General features: G+C 36.5%; 2 protein-coding genes across 2 annotated transcripts; one reads left to right on the top strand and one right to left on the bottom strand.

Annotated features, from left to right (window-relative positions):
- Positions 1-650: 650 nt before the first annotated feature.
- Positions 651-5,183, top strand: LOC140157268 (low affinity immunoglobulin epsilon Fc receptor-like). The gene is made up of 4 exons (XM_072180396.1): positions 651-784; positions 1,761-1,913; positions 3,027-3,109; positions 3,653-5,183. Exons 1-4 carry the CDS (start codon positions 652-654, stop codon positions 3,809-3,811), a joined length of 528 nt encoding a protein of 175 aa, XP_072036497.1. The 5' UTR covers position 651; the 3' UTR covers positions 3,812-5,183.
- Positions 5,184-12,050: 6,867 nt separating this feature from the next.
- On the bottom strand, positions 12,051-22,654 carry LOC140157910 (1,25-dihydroxyvitamin D(3) 24-hydroxylase, mitochondrial-like). The gene is made up of 7 exons (XM_072181157.1): positions 22,636-22,654; positions 22,041-22,144; positions 20,165-20,296; positions 14,435-14,613; positions 13,762-13,970; positions 12,826-12,992; positions 12,051-12,272 (listed from the first exon to the last, which is right to left on the bottom strand). The coding sequence occupies exons 1-7, from the start codon at positions 22,652-22,654 to the stop codon at positions 12,051-12,053; spliced, it is 1,032 nt and encodes a 343-aa protein (XP_072037258.1).
- Positions 22,655-26,873: the final 4,219 nt, after the last annotated feature.

Raw genomic sequence — 26,873 nt, 5'->3', positions numbered from 1 at the left:
TTCAATGAAGCTTTATTTAAAGCAGTTTTAATTTTAGTTTTTACTTCTCTGTACTTTTCAGTTTCAGTTTCTTTTGTTTCTTTTGTTTTAAAAACATGTTAAAGGCACGCACAAATTAGCCATTCATCACTCTCAAACCAGATGTCTAGTCCGTGGAGTTTAGGTCAGTTTGTCCACTATAAACTGGACATTGGTCTAATCAAATGCTTGTAACTTTGCTTCTTGAAGTCACATTGGATTCAATGGGGTGTCATATGGTCAATATGGTTCAGATTTAAAATTGTGATTATTTTTCCAACTGTAAAGATCCTTTTTGGCGCAGTATATAAAGCTCAAAAACAAGCGCGAGGAAGCGACAATGATGAGCGCGAAAACGTCCATAGTAAAGACTTATTTGTGATGTGGATCCAATTTTAGAATAGCCCCGCGTGGCTAGTAAGGTCAAATGACTCGGTAATCGCTACGCTCGGGTCGCAGAAGCAAAATAACCTTTCCTTATTGGATCATTTCAGCGCAGAAAATCCTCTGTCTAATTGGAATTTCTGCGCTGAGAAGCAAAATTATCTCTTATTATCGATCGATCATATTTAATAAGTTTTTTTTGTGAACCTCTACTAATATATTCATACTTCTTTGCTTAATTAGAATTTTATGGGGAACGCGGATATGAACACCGAAGTCTGTAATACGTTTCCGACGCCAATTGAAGCTCGTTTTATCCGCATACAGCCTGTGGGATGGAACAATCACACGAGTTTACGCTTTGAGATACTTAAATGCAAAGGTTTGTCAGTTTGGTAACGTCATCATATTTCTCAATCTATTATTATTATTATTAATATTATTATTATTCTTAGTAGTAGTAGTAGTAGTAGTAGTAGTAGTAGAAGTATTATTATTATTATTATTATTATTATTATTATTATTATTATTATTATTAGTAGTAGTAGTAGTAGTAGTAGTAGTAGTAGTAGTAGTAGTAGTAGTAGTAGTAGTAGTAGTAGTAGTAGTAGTATTGATATTGCTATTGCTATTATTATTATTAGTAGTAGTAGTAGTAGTGTTGTTGTTGTTGTTGTTGTTGTTGTTATTATTATTATTATTATTATTATTATTATTATATTATTATTATTATTATTATTATTAATATTATTATTATTATTATCATTATTATTATCATTATTATTATTTATTATTATTATTATTATTATTATTATTATTATTATTATTATTATTATTATTATTATTATTATTATTATTATATTAATTAGCAAATAGCTTTTTTCTAGTTCAGTGGTTTAGAGAAAGTAGTCAAATGACCATTCATACTCAGCTACACTCAGCACAGAGTTCCTCAGTATGCAGCCTTTCCGCCCAAAGTCAAAATTACCAGAGCGTTAGCTGCTATAAGAGGATGGTTTTACCAGGGACCGTGCATAAAGGGACTGGAAACGGCTTCTGATCATTGTACCATGCGAGTTCCTTGTTTACAAATTATCCTCTGTTGAGCAAGCACACATAATACTTTGATTGACAGACCCTTATAAGGATCCCAGCACAGTTACAACACGGCGTGTGACTTTTTGCACGATGCCCAAAGAGCCTACATGTTCCAACATCCACCAAGACACACACCCACACACCACACACATACATACACACCCCACACCCACATGTGTGTGTGTGGGGGGGGGGGAGTCTTGTCTATAATAAAAACAAATAATGACTAAAGTAGCATTATCGTTTCCTTTTAAATACAGGAACCTGTTCTGGGAATTGGACATACTACGATGATGCATGCTACTATGTTAATACAACGTTGATGCTATTTGATGAAGCAGTGTCCATGTGTGAATCGATGGGCACAATACTTACAAGTATTCATACCCAAGCTGAGAATGATTTCGTACAGTGTGAGTAAAAAATGTGCAATAGAGAAAATAATGCATTTTTATTTAAGAACCAAGGTGAACCTTTTATGTTTTGAAATACTTTATAAATGATATATCCATTAGTGACCTTGTGTGACAAAATCAAGGAATTAGCATTTACCGTTTTGTTTTATGACACATTTTATAGCGATACCCAATTTTAATGTTTGTCCAAGAGACATCTAAAATTTGAATGTCAGTCCACTCTGTTTAAGGTAGATTTGGAACAACTGCCAATTTCTTAACCTCATTGGCATCGAAATTAAATGGAATACCCAAAGTGTTATTGCCCTTGGTCTTTTTATAGGAGAAGAAGCATTATTTGTTGTTTCATTTTACCTTTACTTTAAAGATGTTTATTCTCTATCAAAAACATACACATTTTTAAGCGGGGTTTTCAAATGTCGAAATGAAATGCGCGCAAATTGAAGTGGAGTGAATTACAAAATATCCAGTAAGTTGAACATATTAGGATTTAAAAAAACTGGAGTTGGAGTCACGTGAGCGAGGTATGAAGGACTTAAAGTTATGTTAGAAAGTTTGTTTGAACAGAAAAAAAAAGAAATTAAAATAACGCAAAAATCAACCTTATTTAAGTTAAAGTCAGTTTCAGAGCTGGTGCCTTTATCGTGCATTGTGTGCTCTCATTCAAAATACATGGTACCTCGTAATGAAATTGGGCAGTTGCGATTCACTTCATTTTTTCACAGTAGGTGACTATTGAGTGTGGCATCTGAAACTTTCAATAATGGAAAGGTTCAACTTGGTTCTTACATAAATATCGATTCTTTGCTCTATGACACTATTTTGACTCATAGTTTGTGAGCTAAATTCCAAGTTATTTCTTCTGATGTCTGCTTCATTTTGCTTTGTCACTGGTTTGCAGCGTTGATCGTAATGTACACCGATTTAAGTGAATAAAACGCGGCTGATTACGGCTTATGATTAAATGTCTTATGTGTTTCTGCACTGGCTCTCTTTAGTTTCTCATTTACTGTCTTGATTATCCGTTTATATTAAAGTAATTTAAATCATTTATTCCAATCGCAAGTATATTACCTATTATCTAACAAACTATATACTCATTTTATAAAGCAATGAAAATAGGTATTGAGGCATGGATAGGGCTTCACGACAGGACACAAGAAGGTGTATTTGAATGGCTTGATGAAACACAGGTAACATCTGTTGGTCTATTGTAAATGAGTTTATTCATTCAAAGCAGGGGACTGGTATTTTAGTACGTTTGTCTAATTAACCATCTGATTTGGAAACGCTATGTTGACGACACATTCTGGGTTATCGATAGTGATCACTAAGTGTATGTTTTAACTCGTTTAAACAAGCAAGTTAAACTGCTTGCACGCCATTCCATATAAATTCACGATGGTATGATTCTTGCCATTTATAAGTCGAAGAGAGTATACGAGGAAAATATATGCCATTTCTTGATAAAAGGAAGACCGATAATTATTGATACGACGGTCTTATGAAAGATAATTCACACTTTCCACTTTAATTCCCATTTATCCAGAATTCAGTTAAATGACCAGTATCGTGACCCGTGTTGAAAGCTGATCTTCTGATCTTAAGCGGAACAAGAAACAAGCAAAAGCCAAAATCTCAAGTTCGACATGCTTGAAATGTAAACATTACCCTTCACTTGTGAAGAAATATTTGTGTCCATAAACTCGTGTTTGTTTTACCCCTCTGTTTCACAGACGTCATACTTTCGCTGGAGCACTTACCAACCTAATAATGCGAATGGTGGCCAGGATTGTGTTAATATGCTTTATACTGGGGGATGGGCCGATCAACCGTGTGCGACATTCGAAAGTGGTGCAATATGTAAAAAAATAGCAGATCAAACCATTTACTAATATTATAAAGGTTTCAGATGACCGTACAAAAACAATAATTTTTGCAAAAATCAAAAAATGCACTTTATCCTTATTGTGCACACAGGAATGCTGCGCTGTTTTTAAATACGAACTGTTTAAGATAATATTTATCATTATTATATTCGACTGATGTCATTTGCGGCGTACTTTGAAATATCATTGGTTTAGCTGGCAATTAAACTGACAATTTATTTGAACCAACTGCTCATCACTTCTTTCAGTTCTCCCCCTGGTACCGACTCAAATTGGGCTGGATGGAAATGCCTGACCGTACTGGCCGATGTAAAGTGACTCTCAAAATATAGGGTTATCTAAACACCGAAGATGTGACCTGCGTATGTGGAACTGACCCACAAACCATGGAGCATCTATTGCGATGTTCTCTATTGGAGCCAGAGTGCAAAGCTGAGGACCTTGCAGAGAACAATAATATTGATAAGAGTTGTGTCCAGCTTTGGCTGAAACACAATATCTAGCGTGTGTGGACACGATAACAAGAAGTTCTTCGTTGACAAGATTCATTTCACATTTAATGAGTTCAGATCACAAGAACTACCAGAATCCAATTATTTTCAATTACACAAGTAACTATAAACCATTCTGTAATAATATCAAGAAATCCAGAGCATTACAATTTATGAAAAAGTTTGTGTGATCTATAGTATCAAATGCTATATATCTGGAGTTCCATCCTGCTAAATTTCGTCTCATGGGTCCATCCTCCAACACTTATAAATTCAGCTTTTCCCTCGTACATAATATCGGAATGGAATGTTCTGCCACTTTCATTACTTGATTGCACAAAGTTGAACCTCTTCAAAGCAGACCTCTATAAATATTGCACTTTAATTTTGTGTTTAATTGTCTCTGTTTAGGCGAACCTTTGCGATATGTTATCAAAAACAACATATTGAAAGTATTTTCCGACGGAAAAATATTTATCGACGGAAATGTTTGCAATAATATCACAAAGGTGACCAAAATGAACAATTTTGCTGCACAGTCTAGTGTTGTTTGCCGCCTTTGCATTCAAATGTACAGGAAGACCACCCGCTGTGTCGAAGGTCACTTCCAGACTTCCTGTCTACAAGCTGTTATGGTAGCGCGGAGGTTGTAACTTGCGTATTTATAAATACGTATTTATAAGTATAGTCGAAGCACATTGCTTAATGTCAATTCAATTTTACTCCTTTCTAGGTTAAAAATAGACTAAACAAAAGCTTCAGTGACCTATTTAAAACTGCAAAAACCGGTGCATGATATTGTGTGGCTTATTTTGAAGATTGGCTAAAATTCAATAGATTTTGATATATTTGTGATGCAATCATACAAGCAAAATCAGTCGGAACTCGGAAAAATGTTCAGTTACTTATAGGAAAGTAAAAAGCATTGTGCAGAAAACCCCATTGAAATTGAACAACCAGTTCCAAAGATATGAGCAATTACAGAGTTTCCAAAAACAAACAGGATACAAAAGGAAATATTTCCTTTGTTTGGCTATATCTCAAAATCAATATTTCCGAGTTCCGACTGATTTTACTTGATCGCATCACATGTATTCAAATTTAGATTTCTTTTGCCAGAAAACCTGTTCTAGCTATAATAATTACTTCTCTTTCGAGATATCGTATAAGTATAACCACCTTTGTAAATAAAGAATTAAAATTCATTTTTTATCTTTGAAAAAGAAGGGATCTTCTATTACTACTATACTGCGCAGCTTCTAAAGTGACATAGGGTCGTATTTTGCTGGTCGCAGTATCGAATCGCGCGAGTACAGTTAATAACTCAGCGCGTACATGCGCACGTACAAGGGCGATTTGTCGGCACACTTGCAGCGCAAAAAGCATTGATATCACTGCCAAACTTGAGGTGAACCAACAAACTTTATCTCGCTTGCCCCACTCCACCCAGATGTAAGAACGGGGAGCTGTTGGGGCAGTCATACTGGCGCCATTGTTGTTAACAGCCGAATGGTGTGACAGCGGAATAAAAATGTTAATAATTATTATCGCGTTGATATCCGTTTACCTACGGATCTAAGGCGCTATACAAATGCTTACATTTTAAAAGGAGCTGTACAATAGTTACAAGCCCTGGTGGGAGGGTAAAATTGGGGGTGGGTGTGGGGGCAATCAATTTTGGCAAGCCAATAGGGGGAATCAATTTTTGGCAAGCCGAGAGGGGTTTTTGCACACATTCTTGGGCGCCTTTTAAATAAGGAAAACGGTACGGAAATGGTTAAATATGACCATTTACGGTTTGCAAATTGTGATCCCAAAAATTTGGCATGTACAAAGGGGTGGGGGGGTGGTGGCAGGCCGAGAGGGGGGAGGGACAAGCAATTTTGGCAGGCCAAGAGGGGGCGCCTAGCAACTTTTGGCGAGCCGTTTGGACATTTCCCTCCCCGGCTCATAATTATTATTGCACAGCCCCTAAATTATCTTTAAAAGAAGTCCAAAAAAGAAAATGAAGGAAGCTCTAAGACAGTATAGAGCCACAAAATCACCTTAAAAAACCAATCACGATCAAATTCATTTCCTGTCAACGAATTTGATTTGCAGTGGTTCTTCTGGAAGTATCAGCAATCTCATGACGGAGCCAACATCTTGAGAACTCTCTAGAACAAAATTCCGCACCATCTGTAACGTTTCAAAAGTAACCAAAGTATTTCTGATGTGCATCCTTATAAATATGCAATATGGGAAAAACACAATAGGGAAAAGTGTACAAATCCCCTTTATTATATACAATATGATCATCAAGTGTTACATTGTAAAATGGTAATCTCTATTAATAGAGGCAGAGAATCTCCAGATTTGATTATTGTGTAACTAAATGTAAACGGGCCAGATGTATTGCCTATAAGAAAGTGTTGCATTGGGTGATTTATTGTGATTGTAGTCTATGTGCATTCATAATAAGGCATTTGCGTGCCAATCGTTTGTTTTGCGCACGCCAAAGTGCACAAGTTTCAAAAAAAGGGGATATACTCTTCTGTGGACATCCTGTCAATGTAAGTGAAACAGAGTGGGTTAAAGAAAGTAAATGTTAAATGAACTAAAAGAGGCGGTAGTCTCACTCCATTGTCATCACGTGAATAGAGTCAGACAAATTCAATAAAGACGATAAAGTGAGAAAGAAACATAAAAAGCATACCTGGCATGCAAGCAAATGAAGTTCTTGCTCAGCTAAGCGTCTACCTGTGATAGTCCAAAGAAAATAAACAATTATTGGTCATTAAAATGTAAAATTTGAGCCGCTATCAAAATGGAATGAACAAATTGTGTGTACCTGCCCTGAAAATATTTACAATAATTCGTTTAAAAATGTGGTCTAACATTGCATTGTGTTCTGTAAATTAGAATGAATGATTTACATTATTTTACAATCAAAAGTTTTTAAAAAGTGGAAATATAATTAGAATTATTACGACAAATTAAACTACAATCAGTTCTTCTGGTATATTTAATTAACTATATTATAATGAAATCAAATTATTTATTTATAATAAGATCCAAACCTACCGAGACACATCCTTATTCCAAATCCAAATGGTTGTGATGCAAATGGGTTGATCTTTTTTGACACGTCAAGCCATCTTTCGGGCTGGAATTTATCTGGGTTTTCAAAGTTCTCTGGACTTCGACCAGACATGAAGAAATATGTCAGTATTGGTGTCTGGAATAGGGTGAGAAATTCGAACAATTAATTCATAAGGCCCTAAACAGAACAACCCCCACTGCCGTTAGTAGCGTGCAACTAGAGAGGTGCTAAACCAAATACCGTAAAACCTCGTCTACAGGCATATAGAGTGCTTCTGATGAAAGCTATATAAATCCAGGCGCCATTTTGGGCAAATAAATCAAAGATCCAAACATATACACTATATATATAGTATTATTGTAAGACTAATCAATTGTATTGGCATATATACGCATGTATCGTATTTAGCTTTCATCGAAAATACTCTTACGGTATGCAATCTCGTGCCTTCACGGATCAGGGAATCACAGAAATTATCGGACGATGTCAGTAAAAAATGGGTACGTTGTTTTCAACTGCCGGTATTCATTTTGAACCTCCTCCAGGTCCGTGAATAACGACTGGTAAAGTAAACTATACCTTATTTTAAAGTTTTCATAATATAATTCCAAGAAAAAACTCACATTTTCCATGCAGTTTCGGCAATTCAGTCTGTTGCCTTTCTCAATGGTGTATGACAATCGATCCTTTGTTGAATTGTATAACGTTATGAACGGCGACGATGGGCTTTTCAACTCAGTCATCATCTTCCGATGATGTCATACCATCCAACAAAGGATCGATTGGCATGCACCATAAACTATATCAGTAATGTCAGAGCAACAGCGTTCAATAGAACGAGTAAATTATGTTGTGACGATAATTCATTTGCATAATTTAATATGAATCATTGTGCATTAAGCCAGGATACCCGTTCATCGAGTAAATGTATTATCCACGGCGTTCAATTGACGCACGGATAATATGCCGTTCACTCGATGAACGGATATCATGGCTTATAGCACAATGGTCCATATTCAATTATGCAAATGAATTATCGTCACAACAATTAGTTGAGTCATCTTCAACACACAGTGCTCCAGGCGCATTAGGGTTCTGGTCGTATTGAGAGGAAGGTGGCAGGGGAAAGTGGTTTTAGCTCTGAGTATTTAGAAGCGGATTTTGGAGAGAACTAGGGGGGCGGGGGTCACAGTAGGTGTATGTATTCATCCGTTACCCAGAGAAGTAATCTCGCCTGTGGGACAGACAAGTATTAGTTCTGAAATTTCTCATTAGGTTTTACTGCCTGAACAGAATTGATCATGTCTCACCTCCTTTTTCAACCAGACGACGGTAATAATTCTACTAGTATGGGATCAACATTTAACCACAAATTGCCTCAGGCAAGACTCATTTTCTGGGAACTAAATACCACCTCAGGCCTTTTTTATGCAACTCATTGACCCATGTGTGTCATATATAGGGCCTCTAGCTATAATGACAACCTGGTGATCCGGTCAATTCATTGACAGAGGGAATTCAATTTTTGCTCAATTCTCTTCAGGTAGTGAAACGAAATGCTGAAAAACAACCCGTCTCTGAGGCACAGTGACATCGCCCCGATATCTTCATGGTAGAAATCGCCATGGTAGGTTGAATCCACAGCCACCCATGGCCATTTTATTCGGACCTTATGAGATGCATAATTAGCGAAGTGACCTGACTAAGGCTACTGACAGTAACCGGGGTAATTGATTTCTCGCTGTGTGAGTAAGCTTGTATACGACATTGCGGTCAATGGTAATACTGCCTCCACTGAGTAGTGAGTGCAGCTAGCCTGCTGCGCGCTGTAGTCCATACAGGACCAACACAATATAACATTAGAGTTTTGGTCAGATTTTGAGTTCAAAGCGCACGGCCAATTTTCAAAGCGCACGCTAACGACTATCATAGCTGTTCAATACGTATTTTCAAGTGTATGAGACCACATCTGGTTTCTTGAGAAAAAATCATTTGCGGGAGATATTCATCATTTTCTAACGCAGTATCCGAAGATTTTCGTCTGATATCAAAATCGTGCATAGCAATTCACGTGTATCGATCCCGTGTATTCATTTTAGTGTCTCTGCTGCACCAAATAATTATTAGCCAGGCGATGTCGGTATGTGAGGTTGATTGACAGTTGACGTCAGGCGCAACATTCAATATTTATATCTTCCGAGAACTATAGTAAATAAACAAAGTTCAGGTGAGTTACCTTTGCTGGAATGAAGTATCCGCCTACAATAGCATCTACGGGAAGTTCTCTTGCTGTACCTGTTGTTACTGGGTACAATCTGTATGAAGAACAAAGATTATTGTCATGTTATCTCAATGATCATTGTTACTGACATAGCAGGCAAAACAAAATGTTCAGATTTTCATTATTGTGGGCATAGAATTACGAGGGGTGTCCAAAAGGTTCTCGCATCCATTGTGTATCTCCATTCAGGCGTGACTCAAATAACGTTTACAATAATAACAACTATATATATTTACTAACAGTTACTATTAGAGTACCTTGAATTGCAAAGTCTCATTTGCATAAAGTCATTGGAATATATACACTGACAATATTGTCAACATTGGCGGGAAATTTGAATTGCAGTTAAGAAAAGTGTAATAAAATAAATAGAAGTAAGTACCAAAGCAGTTTACAAGCGTTAATTTTGGAAAAAGGTAATCTGAGTATATTCACTTGAAAATTATGAAAAAAGAAATATATCCATTAACAGATGAGGAAAGGGACCGTCTTTGAAAATCATCAAAAATAGACCTTAATAACAACGAAAATGGTATGAAAAATCGTGAGAGACGAGCACACAAGAAACAAGAATCAAAATGATCTCCAAAATACATTTATGAAACAAAAACAAATATGATTTAATTATTGGTATGGCATGGTATGAGAGATCATAGTCAGGACAATAGAAATTGTTCCAAAGAAATATAAAAATGCGCATCCGTTAAAGGATGACTCCGGCAATTAAAACATTATACCTTATATGTTAGAAAAATAATTATCAAGCACAAATCACATGGTTTTATTTAAAACAAACTCATATTGACCATAAAAACAAATCAAAACAGCCGGCTCTCAACACGCGATATTCAAAATTCCCGCGCCGAAATTGTCCAGTGCAATGACGTCATGGTTAATTAGGGACTTCGGTGTAAAGCGCTATTCGCTATCGTAGTCCGACGTCACTTCCTGCCGAGGTCACAACTACTTCCGTAGTGATGGATCAAGCGGTTGCATGACGACGCTCAAGTGTTAGCCATTTCTTATGGGTTTCACTGCTTTGTCAGCTTTTGCAAGATGTTTTCCTTCTAAAATCATGAGGTTTCAGTTCTTAAATATGACTAGTAATTTAAAAAATTGATATAGAAATTCCATACATTGATATCGCCATTGCGGTTCTCACGAAAGCGTGATCCAGTCGCTATGGTAACGCTCCGGGGTCACCAATATGACGTCATGTCTACGATAGCGATAAGCATGGTTTATTATTATTATAATTAATTGCGCTCAATTGTCGTCAGCCTTCATTGTGTTAATACTGGGACGTCATTGCACTGGACAATTTCGGCGCCCGGGAATGTTGAATATCGCGTGTTGAGAGACGGCTGTATTAATTCGTTTTTATGGTCAATATGAATTTGTTTCAAATAAAACCACGTGATTTGTGCTTGAAAATTAATTTTCTAACATACGTATAAGGCATAATGTTGTGATTTAAATATGTATAATATGTGGCTGGACGCGGCGAATGAGCCGTAAACTCGGCAAACTTCATTTTGAGCTACAGGTGAAAATATATGCAAATCTCGTATTTTGGCGAAGTTGAGATTTTTGCAGATTTGATATGTTTAAGCTTTCTTCTAAACACATACAAAGTTTTATTTTAAAGAAATAAGTGGAAATATGAAATAATCTACATTTTCTGAGGCCCATCTGAGGAATGGTCATTATGCTTCCCTAACTTTGAACGCGATTTTCTCGGTTTCGCGTTTTGATTCATGACAACCTATAACAAGCCATAACTTCGCTTCTGATTGTCATATGAAGTTCATTGAGGTGTCATTTTAATCCCTGAAACATGCTCTTTGCAAATATGTAAAAATGTAAAAATGACCAGAGGGGGACTTTGCGGCTTATTCGAGGTGTCCAGGCACATATGTGGTTTTCGTAATATGTATAATAAAGGCTTATGCCTGACAACTCGTCAAAAAATAAAAACAAATAATGTTGTGATTGCCGGAGACATCCTTTAATGGTATGCATGATTAAAAGTACCAACAAATGTATGAAGAAAAGAGAATTTCATCAAAAAAGCGCTAAAAGTATGACTAAATGCAATTTGCGGACAAGTAAGACTAAGTCTCTATTAAAGTTAAACGAACCTTTCGAAATTCAAATTTCTTATTCAATCCAGAGCCTCTCTGTGGTGTGCTACATTGATTACATAAACATAACCTCTTGAAAACAAAGGGTTCAATAAAAAGAAATGTTCGGGAACTCCCTTGTTGATAATCAGTAGTTACCCAACCCAATGTCATTACGTAATCAAGTATTCAACCTCGCTAATACACATTTGTTTTGAAAGACAAAGGTATAGACTTGTATTTATCACAAAGTAAAAGTCATCATAGTCTAATGAGCGGAAATACATAATAGCAGGAACTTTAACAGTCCCATATGGTTATACCTGAGTGTTTCTTTAACGACGGCCTTGAGGTACGGCATGCTGTCTAACTGTTCTCTAGTAGGATGAACATCTTCTGGAATAACCTTCATGACCTCCCGGTGCAATTTTTCTTGTACTTCCGGGTTACGAGATAACAGGTGAAACATCCACATAGATGTTGACGCTGTCTGTTGTAAAGTAATTGTTACCAGGTGTTTGTTTCATAGAATATTTAAACGGAAATTACATACAATATTCCATGAAGCTGTATTAATGCTTCTTTACTACTTCTACTTCTACATGTTCTACTTCTACGTTGATTCTAAGAATAACTAAGAATAGAGGATTTTGAGCAAGGGAAAAAAACTTAGAATGCTCCTGTGTGCAGTGGCGTAGCAAGGACCTTTTCAGAGGGGTGGGGGCAAGGGTGGTAAAGGACAAATTTCCAAGGGGCAAACATTGACGAAAATGGTCACAAATGGGCTAATAGTTACATAAAAGGCCTCCCACGTGGGTGGCACAACATTTCACAGGGGAAGAGGACAGCTGCCCCTTGCTACCCCCACCCCCCCCACCCCCGTTGGCTACGCTACTCCCTGTGCGGTGTTAACGTTCATATCATGTATCATAAAATAGTTCTCAAGAATATCACTGAGTTAGATCCGTCATTTGCCAGACACACAGAGGTATCCGTCTCTTCTTATTTAACATTTAAAATATTTCAAAAAAAGTGAAAGTTACCGTGTCTACTGAAGCAGCAAGTAACTCAGTCATATTTCCATAAATTTCTTCTTGCGTTAATTGTCCTTTTTCAAGAAGATATGCTAGATAACTCCCGTCATCCGTCTCCTCTCCGCGCTGTTTTTTATCTTCTATTTGCTTGGTTTTTGCATCTACATATTTCTTTGCTACAAATGATATAAATTGCGTATAACAAATATCAAAACTACTTTTCGCTTCAGCTGTACAACCTTTATTTACGACGAAGGCTGATGTGTGGTCAAAACCATTGATTGTTTTCTGTTACTCAAATTGGACAACCAGAAATGTTTTTGGCAGTTACGATAAACTTGGTATATTTTTTGTCATATATTTTGTTATTTAGTTTTGTTGTTTTTGTTGTTTGTTTTTGTTTGTTTTTGTTTTTGTTTTTCGTTTTTCGTTTAAATCTAAACTGTACTTACATAAACTAAATATCGTGTCCCAAGCTTCATTTGTTTTCCTGTATGGTTTGGAGTTGAACTTCTTATGCCACTTTAATGGAATAGCAAGTAAGTATATACCATTCTCAGTTAGATCGCCTATGGCATCAAAGAACGCCTTATTCTCGGTTTTAAGTTCCTTGGCTATCAGATGCAGTTTGCGGTCAAAGAAGAATTTGCAAGAAGCTAAAGAAACCGGAACGATTAGAGGGAAGAAGATGAGTAAAATGACACAGATTCAAATACACACCTTTATTTTCTCTATTATATATGATCTTAAGCAATATAGTAGTCTCAAATAAATTATGCGACACGACGAAGCTTGATAATATTTTTAATTTACTTCGCACAACAATGATTATGCTTTTGTCGGAGGTACCCAAAGAATATTGTTAATGTAGTACAATTTGTACATTAATACGTTGTTCGGAAAATACGGTATGATTGGTTTATATAATTCAGTCGGATTACTCACATTCCATGGCCCATTTATTAAGCTCAATCTCCAGTCCTTCTACAAGATCAGCCTTTTCGCCATGATCTTTGCCAAGACGTATTTGTTTGATCTTTGCAGCCATTTCTTGTGCGACCTCATTCATTATCCCTGAAAATTTGCCTATTTCCAGAGGACGCAAGATGCGCTTGCTGAGAGCATTTCGTTGCCTCAACCATGCTTCTCCGTTACTGTAAAATAACAGTGTGAGTTTGCAGAATTATTAAGGGGTACTACACCTGTGGTAATTTAGATATTTTTGCATTTTTCTCAAAAATAATAACACACTGGTAACAAAAGTTATGTATATTATAGGGGCAAGGAATCCAATTACTACACTGAAATTTCAGTGACTCAAGACAAGCGGTTCAGTATATATGATAGGAAATGAGGTACCTCCTAGCGGTACCTTATTTCGTATCATAAATAACGAATCTCTTGTCTTGAGTCACTGAAATTTCAGTGTAGTAATTGGATTCCTTGCCCCTATAATATACATAACTTTTGTTACCACTGTGTTATTAGTTTTTGAGGAAAATGCAAAAATAGACCCAAATTTATCGAGGGGTGTAGTACCCCCTTAAGACATTTTAAAACCCGTCGAATTTACAGAAAAATTCATACATTATAAAAAAGGTAACAAAGAGATACTTACTCTATGAGAACACCAAATGGCATATTATTTTCTCGTCTGTACTCTCTCCAAGCCTCAATGTGCATTCGCTGAGGGTATTTACCGTCATTATGGTATACAAATTCAATGTCCTTCGTATCCATACAGTGAACAGCAAAATCTCCATTAGCTAGTTGAACTTTAAAAATGGGTCCAAGTTGCTAGAAAACAAAGACAAAATCACAAAGTGCAAACCAAATCTTCCTTTTAAAAAATCAATAGCTTAAACAATGTTTCAGAAGTTGTGTTTCTGGCCACGGGTAAATTTTAATTTTTCCCTTGCTCTTGGGAAAAGATTAAAATTTGTTCATCCTATTAACCAAGAGAACCAAGTGTAATAACTTTCATACCTATGTGACTGTGTGTATTTGTTATAAATACGTAATTCTAATGCCTTCCGATAGGAATACGACGAACATTCGAACCTAATACATTTACAATAAGTTTTCCAGCGTGCCTCTGTGGCTCAGTTGGCTAGAGCGTCGTGCTAGTACAGATGCACTGGGGTTTTTCCAACGTTTTTAGTTATGTGCCCTGGCTGCTCTGGGGAAAAATTAAAAATTGTTCACCCTATCAACTAGAACTAAGAATATATTAACTTTCAGATGATTCGTTTGTTTGTTTTTTGTTTTGTTTTTTCTGAAAGGAAAAGCTCTGTGGTGTACTTTTGAGCAGACTAACCATTATTTTCGAAATGCTAAGGCTCGACCGGGTTACGCCAATATAACATATATTGTCAGTTCTTATATAGTTGGTATCTATAATGTCAATATTTAGAGTCTATAATTGGAATAACTATTATTCACCTTTTATTGACTATAACCAAGATAAAAAAAATTCTTTGTTCATTTATTGTTATTATCTTTAGCTAGCGATAAATTCACCCAAAATATCACCGACTTTTTGCTACATATCTATGTAAATATTTGCTGTCGCTGAGCTTACCAAATAATATTGTTTGAGTTTCGCGTTCTTTCGTCACAAACCTTAAACCTCTAAAAAATATCCCAGCAAACACAAAACCGTAAACTTTTCACAGAAAACGTTTAAATATCGGGTTATATTATAAGTTAATGACATTTTAAGAAAATATTTTAGAAAATGTAATGCAAAACATTTCCGACATAATTGTTATTATGTGTTGACAACATATTTCCCCAAAATGCTTGCCAAAATTAGTTCGGAATATCATTTTGACAACATTTTGAAAATGTCGTGACAGAGTTTTTTCATAACAAATGTTTTTTAAAATGTTTTCATGACCTTAACATAACCCGACATTTAAACGTTATTAAAACGTTTTGACCATAACCAAAACGCGTATATAACACGTTTATAATATTTAAAAACATAATAATAATAATAATAATAATAATAATAATAATAATAATGAATGGTTCTTTTAAGGCGCAAAATCTTCCGTGGAACTCAGAGCGCGCAAACACATGAAAAAGACAAACAAACAAAGAAGCAATTAATTCTGTGAATCTGGAAATGCTTGACGAAAGAGATGGGTTTTAAGCTGACGTTTAAATTGCGAAAGTGTGGGGATGTTACGAAGGTTGTTTGGAAGCGAGTTCCAAACAGTTGGAGCAGCAAAATGAAATGAGCGTTCACCGGCTGATTTAAGGTTAACCCGAGGAGTTTTGAATAATTTTTCAGAGGATGATCGAAGGGAGCGGGAAATTTGATAAGTGCAAAGCGCAGATGACAGGTATGGTGGTAAAGTGCCATCGAAGTGACGGAAAGCCAGAATAGCAAGTTTAAATTGGATGCGCAATTCGACGAGCAGCCAGTGAAGCTCGATGAGGATTGGTGTAATATGCTCATGCTTTCTTTTTTGACAATAAGACGGGCCGCACAATTTTGAATACGTTGGAGACGGTTAAGTTGATCAGCAGTGATACCTGTCAAGATGGAATTGCAGAAATCAAGCCGCGACAGAATTATTGAATTAACCAGACATGATGTTGCTTTATTAGACAAGTAAGGTCGAATGCAGCCAATACGTCTCAGAGATAGAAATGAGGAACGGCAAATATCGCTGATATGTTCAGACATAGACAAAGTTTGATCTAAACGCACACCGAGGTACTTAACAGATTTTTGAAAGGTGATATCAGAGTCCAAAATTTGTATAGTATTATCTTCAATCTGGCTAACACGAGAAGCCGTACCAACGGTGATAACCTCCGTCTTATCTGTATTCCACTATGATCTAAAATTCTTAAGATCATTACAATCAAGCCCATTTTTCTTTAAAATAGGAACAATAATGGCCTGCTTGAATTGATCAGGAACAATACCGGATGCAAGAGACTCATTAATAATGCAAGTTAACAGGGGAACAAGATCATCGGCACACTGTTTCACAAGGTCGGTAGGCAGCGGGTCTAAGATACAACCTTTTGTGGGCATACTCTTTATCAGATCGGAGATTTCATCTTCAGAGACAAGAGTAAATTGATCGAAAACCGGACCTTCATACACGCTAAATGATGGTGGAAGAGAGTGCCGAGAATCTAGTTCCTCCCGTAGATTGATGATCTTATTAGAAAAGAATTGACAAAAACGTTCTTGAAGTTCGTTTGGAGGAATGTTAGTTGGTAATGCAGAAGTTCTTGATTTTCCGAGAAGCTGGTTGGATACACTAAAAAACTGCTTGGTAGAAAAGGTATCAGAGTCAATTTTAGCAGTGTAAAATTGTCTCTTTGCAGCTATAACATGTTGTGTAGCTTCGTTTCTCATATTTATATACATTTCCTTATGAACAGTTAATTTTGTCTTGCGCCACAGTCGTTCAGCACGTCTTCTACTACGCCGGGCATCTCTGACTTCAGCAGTCAACCAGGGGGCAGATGGTCGGTCTCTTACACTACGAGTTTGCAATGGGGCATGTCGGTCCAGAACATGACGAAGACCGTCATTGTAGGAATCGGACTAGACCCACAATGTCCAAGTTCGGTACCTTTTCACAGATGCTGGAGGTCAACGCAGCTAAATCCATTTTAAGATCATCTAACTTAACAGCCCGTAGATTGCGCGAGGTCACGAGACGCTTTACGGGAGCTGGTCTAGAGATCGCGACATGTCCTAACACTGCAAAATGGTCCGATTTTCCCGGGTAAACATTCACATCATTGAAAGTGATGAGGCTATTCTCGTTGCGCACCACGACCCAGTCAAGTATACGCTTCTTAATGTGCGTAGGTTTATCAACCAGCTGCTTAAGTCCAAAATCCAACAAAATCCAACAAAACACAATTTACTCGTTGAACTTGCCTGTCATTTATTAAGTCATCATAGTGGAGATTGAAATCCCCATAAACGACAAATCACAATTGGAGTCCGCATATGAAGAGAGCATGTCGGTAAATTCACTCAAAAAATTGGGGAATGTCACCTCATCTTTCTTGTTGTGATGGAGTCTGTACAAACAAATGCACGTTGCCGAAAGCTGATTAATTGACAATTTCATTTCCACACTTTCAAAGGTGGTATAAGTCAAGGCAGTAAATTTGACATTTTTTGACAGAGCGGATCTAATAATGAAAGCAATACCACCTCCTCTTTTACCACTACGAGGGAAAGAGTAAGAGTCATAACCATGAGGGGTCATTGCACTTTCATATGCTTCATCACCTTCTGCGTAGAGCCATGTTTCGGTCAACATCAAGACGTCGAGGTCATTATCAGAAATTATCTCAGAAATGTCAGTTGCTATTTGACGACAGGATTGTACATTGAAACACATCCATTTCAAATGGTCACGATTTATTTGATCAGGCTTACCAGATTTACGGTGGTAGCGTTTACGTGGTAGTCCTGTACCAATTTCAAGCGATCGAAGCTGAGTAACCAAATCCTTAGTCAAGCGTGCAGGCTGAATGGCCAACAATTGATCGCGACTGTATGATATGCGTTGATCGTGACTAATCGGCCTGTATTCACACTGCTCAGGTTGTTGTTCAGGCATGTAAAATGGCGTAGGCCTATGCAATGTAGGGATGCATCGCGACGAGAATAAAATGGCCAGAACCAAAAGATGAAATCGTACTACGGCCAAAAAGGACGACCAAAAGAAGGAGCCCGCCATTCCAAACGTAATATCCAAATCTCACAGAGAAATTTGCACCAAAACGCACAAAAAAGACACAAACAGGCGGAGCATGAGATCACTCAAACCTCGCGGCAAGTGACCCCTATGCTATAATCATTTTTGTGTTTGCTGGTTCATACGTACCATTGACGTGTGACCAGGGATATAAAGGGATAGGCATCGTAGCTATTACGTAACACACCGAATGATGTAGTTTAACTCTAGACAATAGGCGCCATATTGCAGGAGGGTTAGAGTTCATAGAGGAAACGTTAAAGGTTAGTAGATTAGGTCACCCAGGCACATCACTAATGTGTTTCACGAGTTGTAATACCGACAGGTAAAAACATTGATTTTGTAAAATTCTCCCGATTTTTTAAAATTACTAAATAAGGTTAGCTTCAAACCATTCTTTGATGAATCTATGCAATATATGACGGTAATTTTTGAAACATCTAAGAATCAATCTTAAACATCTTCATGATATTCATTTTTTGCGCATGGTCAAAGCATGCTCTTGCGCTATCCACAGACTATCCGGTGGAAACTTCAAAGCAACGATCATGCGTTAATATTTACAAAATGGCGAATGATGTAGTTTAAGTCGAACAATAGCGTGACCGGCGTGACGTAGTTTTTGGCATTGTTCCTATATGCACTTTCACCCTCCTGGTGTGACCTCAACAAATGATGTATGTTGGGAGAATGGACACTTGCCTAGTTAACATCACTGTGTGAAAAAAACCCAGCCAATATTTTATTTATTCTCCAAAACTTCTAGCAAATATATTTCTCTAACATGACCTAAAATTACAGCTAGGTTAGATGTTCAGAAATGGTCGCACTTTTGTAAAATATGAGTGAGGGCAAGGCATAGCTAGCCAACTCCCCGTGTTAATTGAATGGAGATTTGACCGAAAATATTGGTATCGGACCGCTCACTTCTGAAGGATGCCACAAAAAACGGTAAAAGCTACATTTAAATTATTCTAAATAGGTTCTAGAATATAAAGTTTTGTAACATGTCCTAAATTTTTAGCTAATTTAGATGTTTGGAGAGGGTCGCACTTTTGTGTTTTAGGAAGGATATGTAAACGACAGATAACACCAAAAATATGAAGAAATTATTTCCAAACCGTGTTAAGTCAACAATCATTATGTTGCTCATTTTGAAGAATGCTGGTTAACAAAGAGCAGGTCTTTGTCTCATTTCGTGAACAATGGTACACATACCATTGTTTCCTTTCGTTTCCTTTATAATCGGTTACCCAACTGAAGCTGTAATACCAGCTTTATTGCGATGTCGCACATTGAAAACAGACACTTGTACACAACCAGAGAAGATCTGATTTAATCAGTTGAGCTGCTTCAATGAGTGTTATCTTGGTTTAATAGCTTTTAATGGGGTTTAAGTCCTGCAAAGTTCGAGATGAATTCTACTGTAGACATGACTGCATCATGTTAAAACAATTAGGTTTTTTAAAACTTTAAAAAAATCCCAAGATGTTTGCCAGTTTTGTAAATCGGATTTTCTTTGGGGGTTATTTTTGTTTGTTTGTTTGATTGGTTGGTTGCAGGTTATTTACTGTGAATCCAATACAATGCTAACAAACCTTAAAATTTGTAGTAGTCGCCATATGAGGCCTTTTAAATGTATCTTTCTTCCATGCATCGTAAATACCACGAACCATACCAATGGGTCCTTTGACATTGACTGGTTGAGGAACATCTTCAAACGGTTTAGCCTGGAAAGCAATGACATAATGATTTAACCATACTGCAGTTACTGTTCATTTTCCTATAGACGAATCCAACGAGCCAAGTCATGGTCAGGATTTGGTCGGCCATTATTGGGTCCCCGCATGCACCAAACAGGTATTGTGAGTTCCCAATTGGGTGGATTAAACCCGCTTAAAATTCGATGTTGGATTCTTTTGTGTTGTAAACTGTCATCATTCTTTTGTCTACGTGTAACACGGGTGATAGAATGCAGTTTAAAATACCCTCCAAGGCCGCATCAATTCACATTTTAGGTGAGATAAAGCCGACGCGGCTAATGGCTGCCATTGAGTCGTAGGAATGCGTGAAATTGGATTAGTCTATACATAATACACAGTGCTCTCACCATTGAGGTGTGACCTCTAAAAACAGTGTATGTTAGAGGTATAGGGCATTTCCATAGTTAACGTCACTGGGTGAAAAATAACCGGCCAATATTTATTGTACTATATGAAATTCTAGAAAATATAGGTTTGTAACATGTAAACTTTTTAGGTAATTTAGACGTTTGGAAATATGCGCACTTTGGTGATTTAGTAAGGAAGGGCACGCATGGTCTGCAAAATTCCCTGTGTAAATCGAATGCAACTTTTAGTGACTATTTACTACTTGTGGACCGCTCTCTTCCGAAGGACATTAAAGCAAAACCACTTGACGGATATTTTTTGTACTTGATGTCAATCAAGAATAATGTATATATTACATGTAGGCTAAAAACTGAGTAGGTGGGGCATCTGCAAATGTTCGTACCGCCCTGATATGTAAGTGACAAATAACAGCAAAAACAACTCCGGACTCCCATATCTATCCATAACTTTGGTCAGTGGAGTGAGCCAGGGGATTTCAAGTTGGTAATTATTGATTGGCAAGTGCCATATTTGGGCATAAGTACAGTCCACCATTCAATGTGGAGGATGGGCTAGACATAATCGATTGATTTTGCTGGAGTAAATTCCTGTTAACCAGGTTTAAGTACTGCAAAGGTCGAATTATGTTTGCTGTGCAGAATAACTGCACTATGACACCGACAAAACGAGTACAAGAGGATTTAAACGTCCTCTGGAAACGTCGAAAAACATACAATCATACAATACTCTACTATCACTTCAATAACGAACGCCTATCTATTCTTGGTGTTGTCTTCGGCAGGTCTATTACAACCTTTTTAAGGCATGGCAACACATGCACCGAAAAGAGTCTGGCTTTATAGCTTGAACTTCAAATATTTTCATCATTTTCAGATCCTCAGAAATATTAGGGGTGTAAGTGGTAAGTGTGTTTTCTGCGTGAGGATTTGGATCAGGATGTGGTGGGATAGGCCTATGTAGAGTGGGATCGTGGGGGAGGGAGGTTGCGTGGCCGTGAGTTAAAAGGGCATTTCGTGATCCATAGCATCATCCCCCCACTTTTCTCAAAAAAAGTTGAGATTTTTATATCACTGAAAACATCTGTCTACATAATGTTTATGTACAAAATATTTCTTGCAGATAAATTCGTTTAGCGAAGATATCGTGAAACCTGAATTCCAGAATGAATTTACAACACATTGTCTATGGAGCAGTGTAATACACGTAATCATGCATAACTCACAAACGCAAAATCGGAATTAGCTGAAATTTTGAGAATAAGCTTTTTTCGTGGATATCTACTGAAAAATGTCATAAAAAGAGGATTCTAGGATCACGAAATACTCCTTTAAGTTGGTCATACCTGTAATATCTGTTCTGGTGTAGGATCAGCTACAGACTGAACATTAGTTGCTGCATATCGACACAAAATTATACGTGTTGGTGAACATCCTAGGTGATGACTGCCTGGATTTTAAGATATAAATTCACACTTTAATAATACATTAATAAACCAATGGCGGCTTAAGGCGAATGAAATGTCATATTTTTCCAATTTATGTAATTTAACTAAGAAACTATAGTTTAATATTAATACATTGATCTCATAGTTATTGAGCCAATAATCGCATTTATATTTCCATCAGTTCTTGAGTTCAGGCCAATATAACAGCAAGGACAAGAACAATGATAATAATAATCGTAGCAATAATATTTGATACCAATGTATAGCTATCGGTCTCCTCTATCCTGTGATACCAAAATAAGTACAAACAGTCCCCACATAATGTCGCTATGTACACAAGTATAGGCAAAATTGATTTGTAAAAAAAATTCTACAAAATGTTTCTCCTAAATATGAAAGGAAGTGACTATTTTTACTTAACTAACAAGTAAAAAGTTACAAGAGCGAAATCAAACTCATTGATTTTATTGTAGATACCAATGGTGAGCCTCACCAACCCCCTCTATGGCCATCTTTGATGGCCGGTCCTACCCCCGGGTAAGGTGCTGAGGTAAAAATGTTATCACTAACATGAGCGCAAAGGATGGATCTACGATTAGCTTAGGTCGTTTGGGCGTAAACGCGTACGTTTTTATGACGGCTAAAAAATCTTAGGGCGTGGTACAACCCCCCCCCCTTCGTATTTCTAGGGTTCACTGGTAATGCAATGGCTGAAAATGTCAATTACACTTTGTGATCTACATTCTGATAAGAAGTATGCTCTGTCAAGTAAAAGAGCGTCTGTAAATATAAAATAACAGAGCAGAGCAGAATTGGCAGATATTGCCAATTTAATATCTGAACATGACATATACATACAACATGCAGTTAAATAACGCAGCTTGCGGTATTCAAGGAAATATATATATATGATGTGACCCTGCATTCGCTACTTGCACGGTTCCGCCATTATGCACTATGTGCGGGGAGAGGCTCGAACTGGCAGCATACATGAAAGGAAGAATTATGTAACCTTACACAGAACGTTATGACTAGTTCAATTCCCATTCATGTATGCTGCCAGTTCGAGGCTCTACCCGCACATAGTGCATAATGGCGGAACCGTGCAAGTAGCGAATTAGGCAGTATTATACATGTATAAAATTAATATTTTGGTTCTCGTCCAGAGAATTTTCATGAATTGATTCGGGAGGGAGCTTTTTTTAACTGTAAAATGAGCATTGTAAGTAGCTTTTCCAATAGTGCTCGAGGAAAGGATAAGGCCACTTTTTTCAAATGTGAGATTCTGAGGGATAAACCCCCCTAGAGTACCACAAATAACCTTGGAAGTGGTACCTGTTCTCTAATAAACTTAATTATATGCATGAAGTTTTCATGAATAATCCCAAATTCTAAAAAAATTGAAAAATCTAAAAACAAATCTGACAAAATCCCAGAAATTGAGAAGGGAGGAGACGAGAACGAAAACATTAATTTTATACGGCCTTATTTACTTCACAGAGAAAGAGCGTTTGCAGTTCTTTGCATTTCTTTTGAATTTCTTTGACAAATTTCTCTGTAATCTTTCTTGCAGTAAATTACACATACGATAATATTAAATGTACATTACCTTTGATAAAGCATGAATTAAACATTTGCTTTCTCCCTGTCTGCACCGCACGAATCGAACATGTTGCACGCGTAGTCGCCATTTCTGGATGTAATGCAAAATATCGGTTCTTGACCATCTAAAACATTTATTTACATATGGATGGACTTTGATATCATTGTCTTCGAGTCGCAGGCCTTTTAGATAAGCCTATACTTTAGTCTCGTGGACGGGATGATCAGGTCAGCTCCAAATAAATGTATTAAACTTGATTGATTTTGTTTTATTTATTTATTTATTTATTTATTTATTTATTTATTTATTTATTTATTTATTTATTTATTTATTTATTTATTTATTTATTTAAACATATATTTATTTATTAGTTTATTTTCAATGATTCCTTCTTTTCATTTCTTAAGCTTACAGTTCTAACATAAGAAGAAAACAATCAGGGTGATTTACGATTTACGCCCTCATTATTTTTTTGAAATGCTGTTGTATTTTTGCCTACCTTGTTTGGACGTCGTCACTGATGCAGCAAGGTTGCAATAGCAGTCTTCCGGTTGCGAAGGCTTTAATCCCCTGTCGTTGAGCACATTTTAATTGGATTATTTATTTATTTATTTATTTATTTATTTGAACATACACTTTTGTATCAGTGGCACACGCCTAACCAGCGGTGCGTTCAAAAATAACATTATAATACAAGAAACAAATTAAAAGACAAATGAATATGTACATGTATGTAAAATTGTGGCATTAATACGAAAGCAAAAGAAACTGTCTGTCTTAACCCAAGTTGGTTTGAAATGGGTCGTTAGCAGGAAATAAAACAAAATGTAGAAAATGAAAATATAAAATTAAATTACATACTGGCATGACATGACAATTAATGGACATTATACATTCTTCAAGACAGAGGATCTCAAAGACCATCCACGTTTTAAATAACTTTTGCAAGACATATTAAAACAATTGTTGACTTCATTCTCACAGTCCCAGGGGGTTCCCAACATAAGGCACAGTTTTACATCCAAGTCCCCCGCCATAAAAAAATGCCAGAACATCTCTAAATTCTGGTCCGAAAGATTACGCTCATGATGCAGTCATGTCTACAGTAGAATTCATCTCGACCTTTGCAGGACTTAACCCCATTAAAAGCTATTAAACCAAGATAACACTCATTGAAACAGCTCAACTGATTAAATCGGATCTTCTCTGGTTGTGCACAAGTGACTGTTTTCATGTGCGATATCGCAATAAAGCTGGTATTCATAGCTTCAGTTGGGTAACCGATTATAAAGGAAACGAAAGGAAACAATGTTATGTGTGGCTTTGTTCACGAAATCAGACAATGGCGTGCTTTTTGTAAACCAGCATTCTTGAAAATGAGCAACATAATGATTTTTGACTTAACACGGTTTGGAAATAATTTCTTCATATTTTTGGTGTTATCTGTCGTTTACATGTCCTTCCTAAAACACAAAAGTACGACCCTCTCCAAACACCTAAATTAGCTAAAATTTAGGACATGTTAAAAACTATATTTTCTAGAACTTTAGAAGAGTACTTTTAATATTGGCCGGTTATTTTTCACACAGCGACGTTAACTAGTCATATCCCCATACTGTTAACGTAGGGCTATTTGTAAAGGTCACGCGTCAATGGGAAAGAGCACTGTGTATTGTGTATAGGAAAACGGACAGTAACTGCAGTATGTCTAGCTTGGAGAATTCTTCAGTACGTATATCATTCAGGGCGGTGCATGTAATATAAAGAGGAAATGGCGAAGATCTTCTGTACCATTTTTGCACAAAGGACAATTTTCGTCCATGCCTACAGTCCAGGAATGAATTCTACCATTAAGGGGAAGAGTGTTAGACCGTGCCTTAAATTTGAAACTTGCTCCGTGGAAATCGTTTTTTTTTTAAGATACTTCTCCATTCTAAGTTCTTTCTTATACAAAACATAGTCATTAAGAGAAGATTTAGCTTTGGCGTTATCATACCAATTACTCTCGTACATGTGTTTGTTTACTTCCTTAAAAAACGTTTTTGCCCAGCGTGGATTTGCTGTTGAATCGTACCCAAAAATATAGTCTAAATCGCATTTATTAAGAGCGGATCGGACAGAAGACAGCCATTTAAATCTAATTTGATCGATATATTGTAACTGACATGCTCCTGTGACTGCACCACAGGGGTCAACATAAAGAGCCGTGTTCACGTAACCTCCTTCAATTCATTTGCATAGTATTTAATACCATGATCGTATTCTGATTCGTTGTACATGTACCTTCTAATTAGCATTCTTTTCGATACCTCCATATTTGGTATTACCTAATTAATTATTAATATCGCTACGTTGTCTACATAGTGACGTCATTAGAGCTGGTCACTTCGTCAAGCATTCGACGAATGGACATTTAAACTTTTATTTCCATTACTGTTGTTGTGAAATACCATATAGCTGACGTGTTAAGCGCGCTTCAGACTCCGTATTGTACGTACAATATTGTATGTACAATACTTTTCGTGACGTCAAAAAGTATTACACGTGCAATAAATAGTATGTACCGGGAAAATATATATTGTGCTACAATCATTGGTTGTTTAATTGATACGTAGTTGCCAAATTTCTAAGAGTGGTAAATTTAGTGAGTGTTCGTGCACGGAATGATGAACATCTTTTTACGTCTTTTTGTATTCAACTGTACTTAATATTAAAAGGCCTATTAATACTAACGATATTAATAATATTAAAATTGTAATAATAATATAAATGGCACATTCAGTTCTTATTTATTTATTTATAGATTTATTTATTTAGGCCTATTTGTTTATTTATTTATTTGTTTATTTATTTATTGATTGATTGATTTATTACTGATTGATTAATTGATGTAGCGATTCATTTATACTGACATTTAGTCATATATTGATTTAGTCAGTTTCTTAAGTATTATTTGTAGGCCTATGTATTTATTCTGGTTTTGATTTGATTGATACTGATATTTTTATTGTTTTTTGGCATATAACATTATACATTATAACACCTTGTGTTATGAATTTGCAACACCTTTTTACATGTTGATATCGTTGAGGCATGTTATGATGGTGTATGTTATAGACCTACTTATG

Source organism: Amphiura filiformis, chromosome 7, assembly GCF_039555335.1.
Source record: "Amphiura filiformis chromosome 7, Afil_fr2py, whole genome shotgun sequence".
Taxonomy (NCBI): Eukaryota; Metazoa; Echinodermata; class Ophiuroidea; order Amphilepidida; family Amphiuridae; genus Amphiura; species Amphiura filiformis.
The sequence above is the reverse complement of the archived record's forward strand: the minus strand, read 5'-3'. Positions and strand labels throughout refer to the sequence as shown.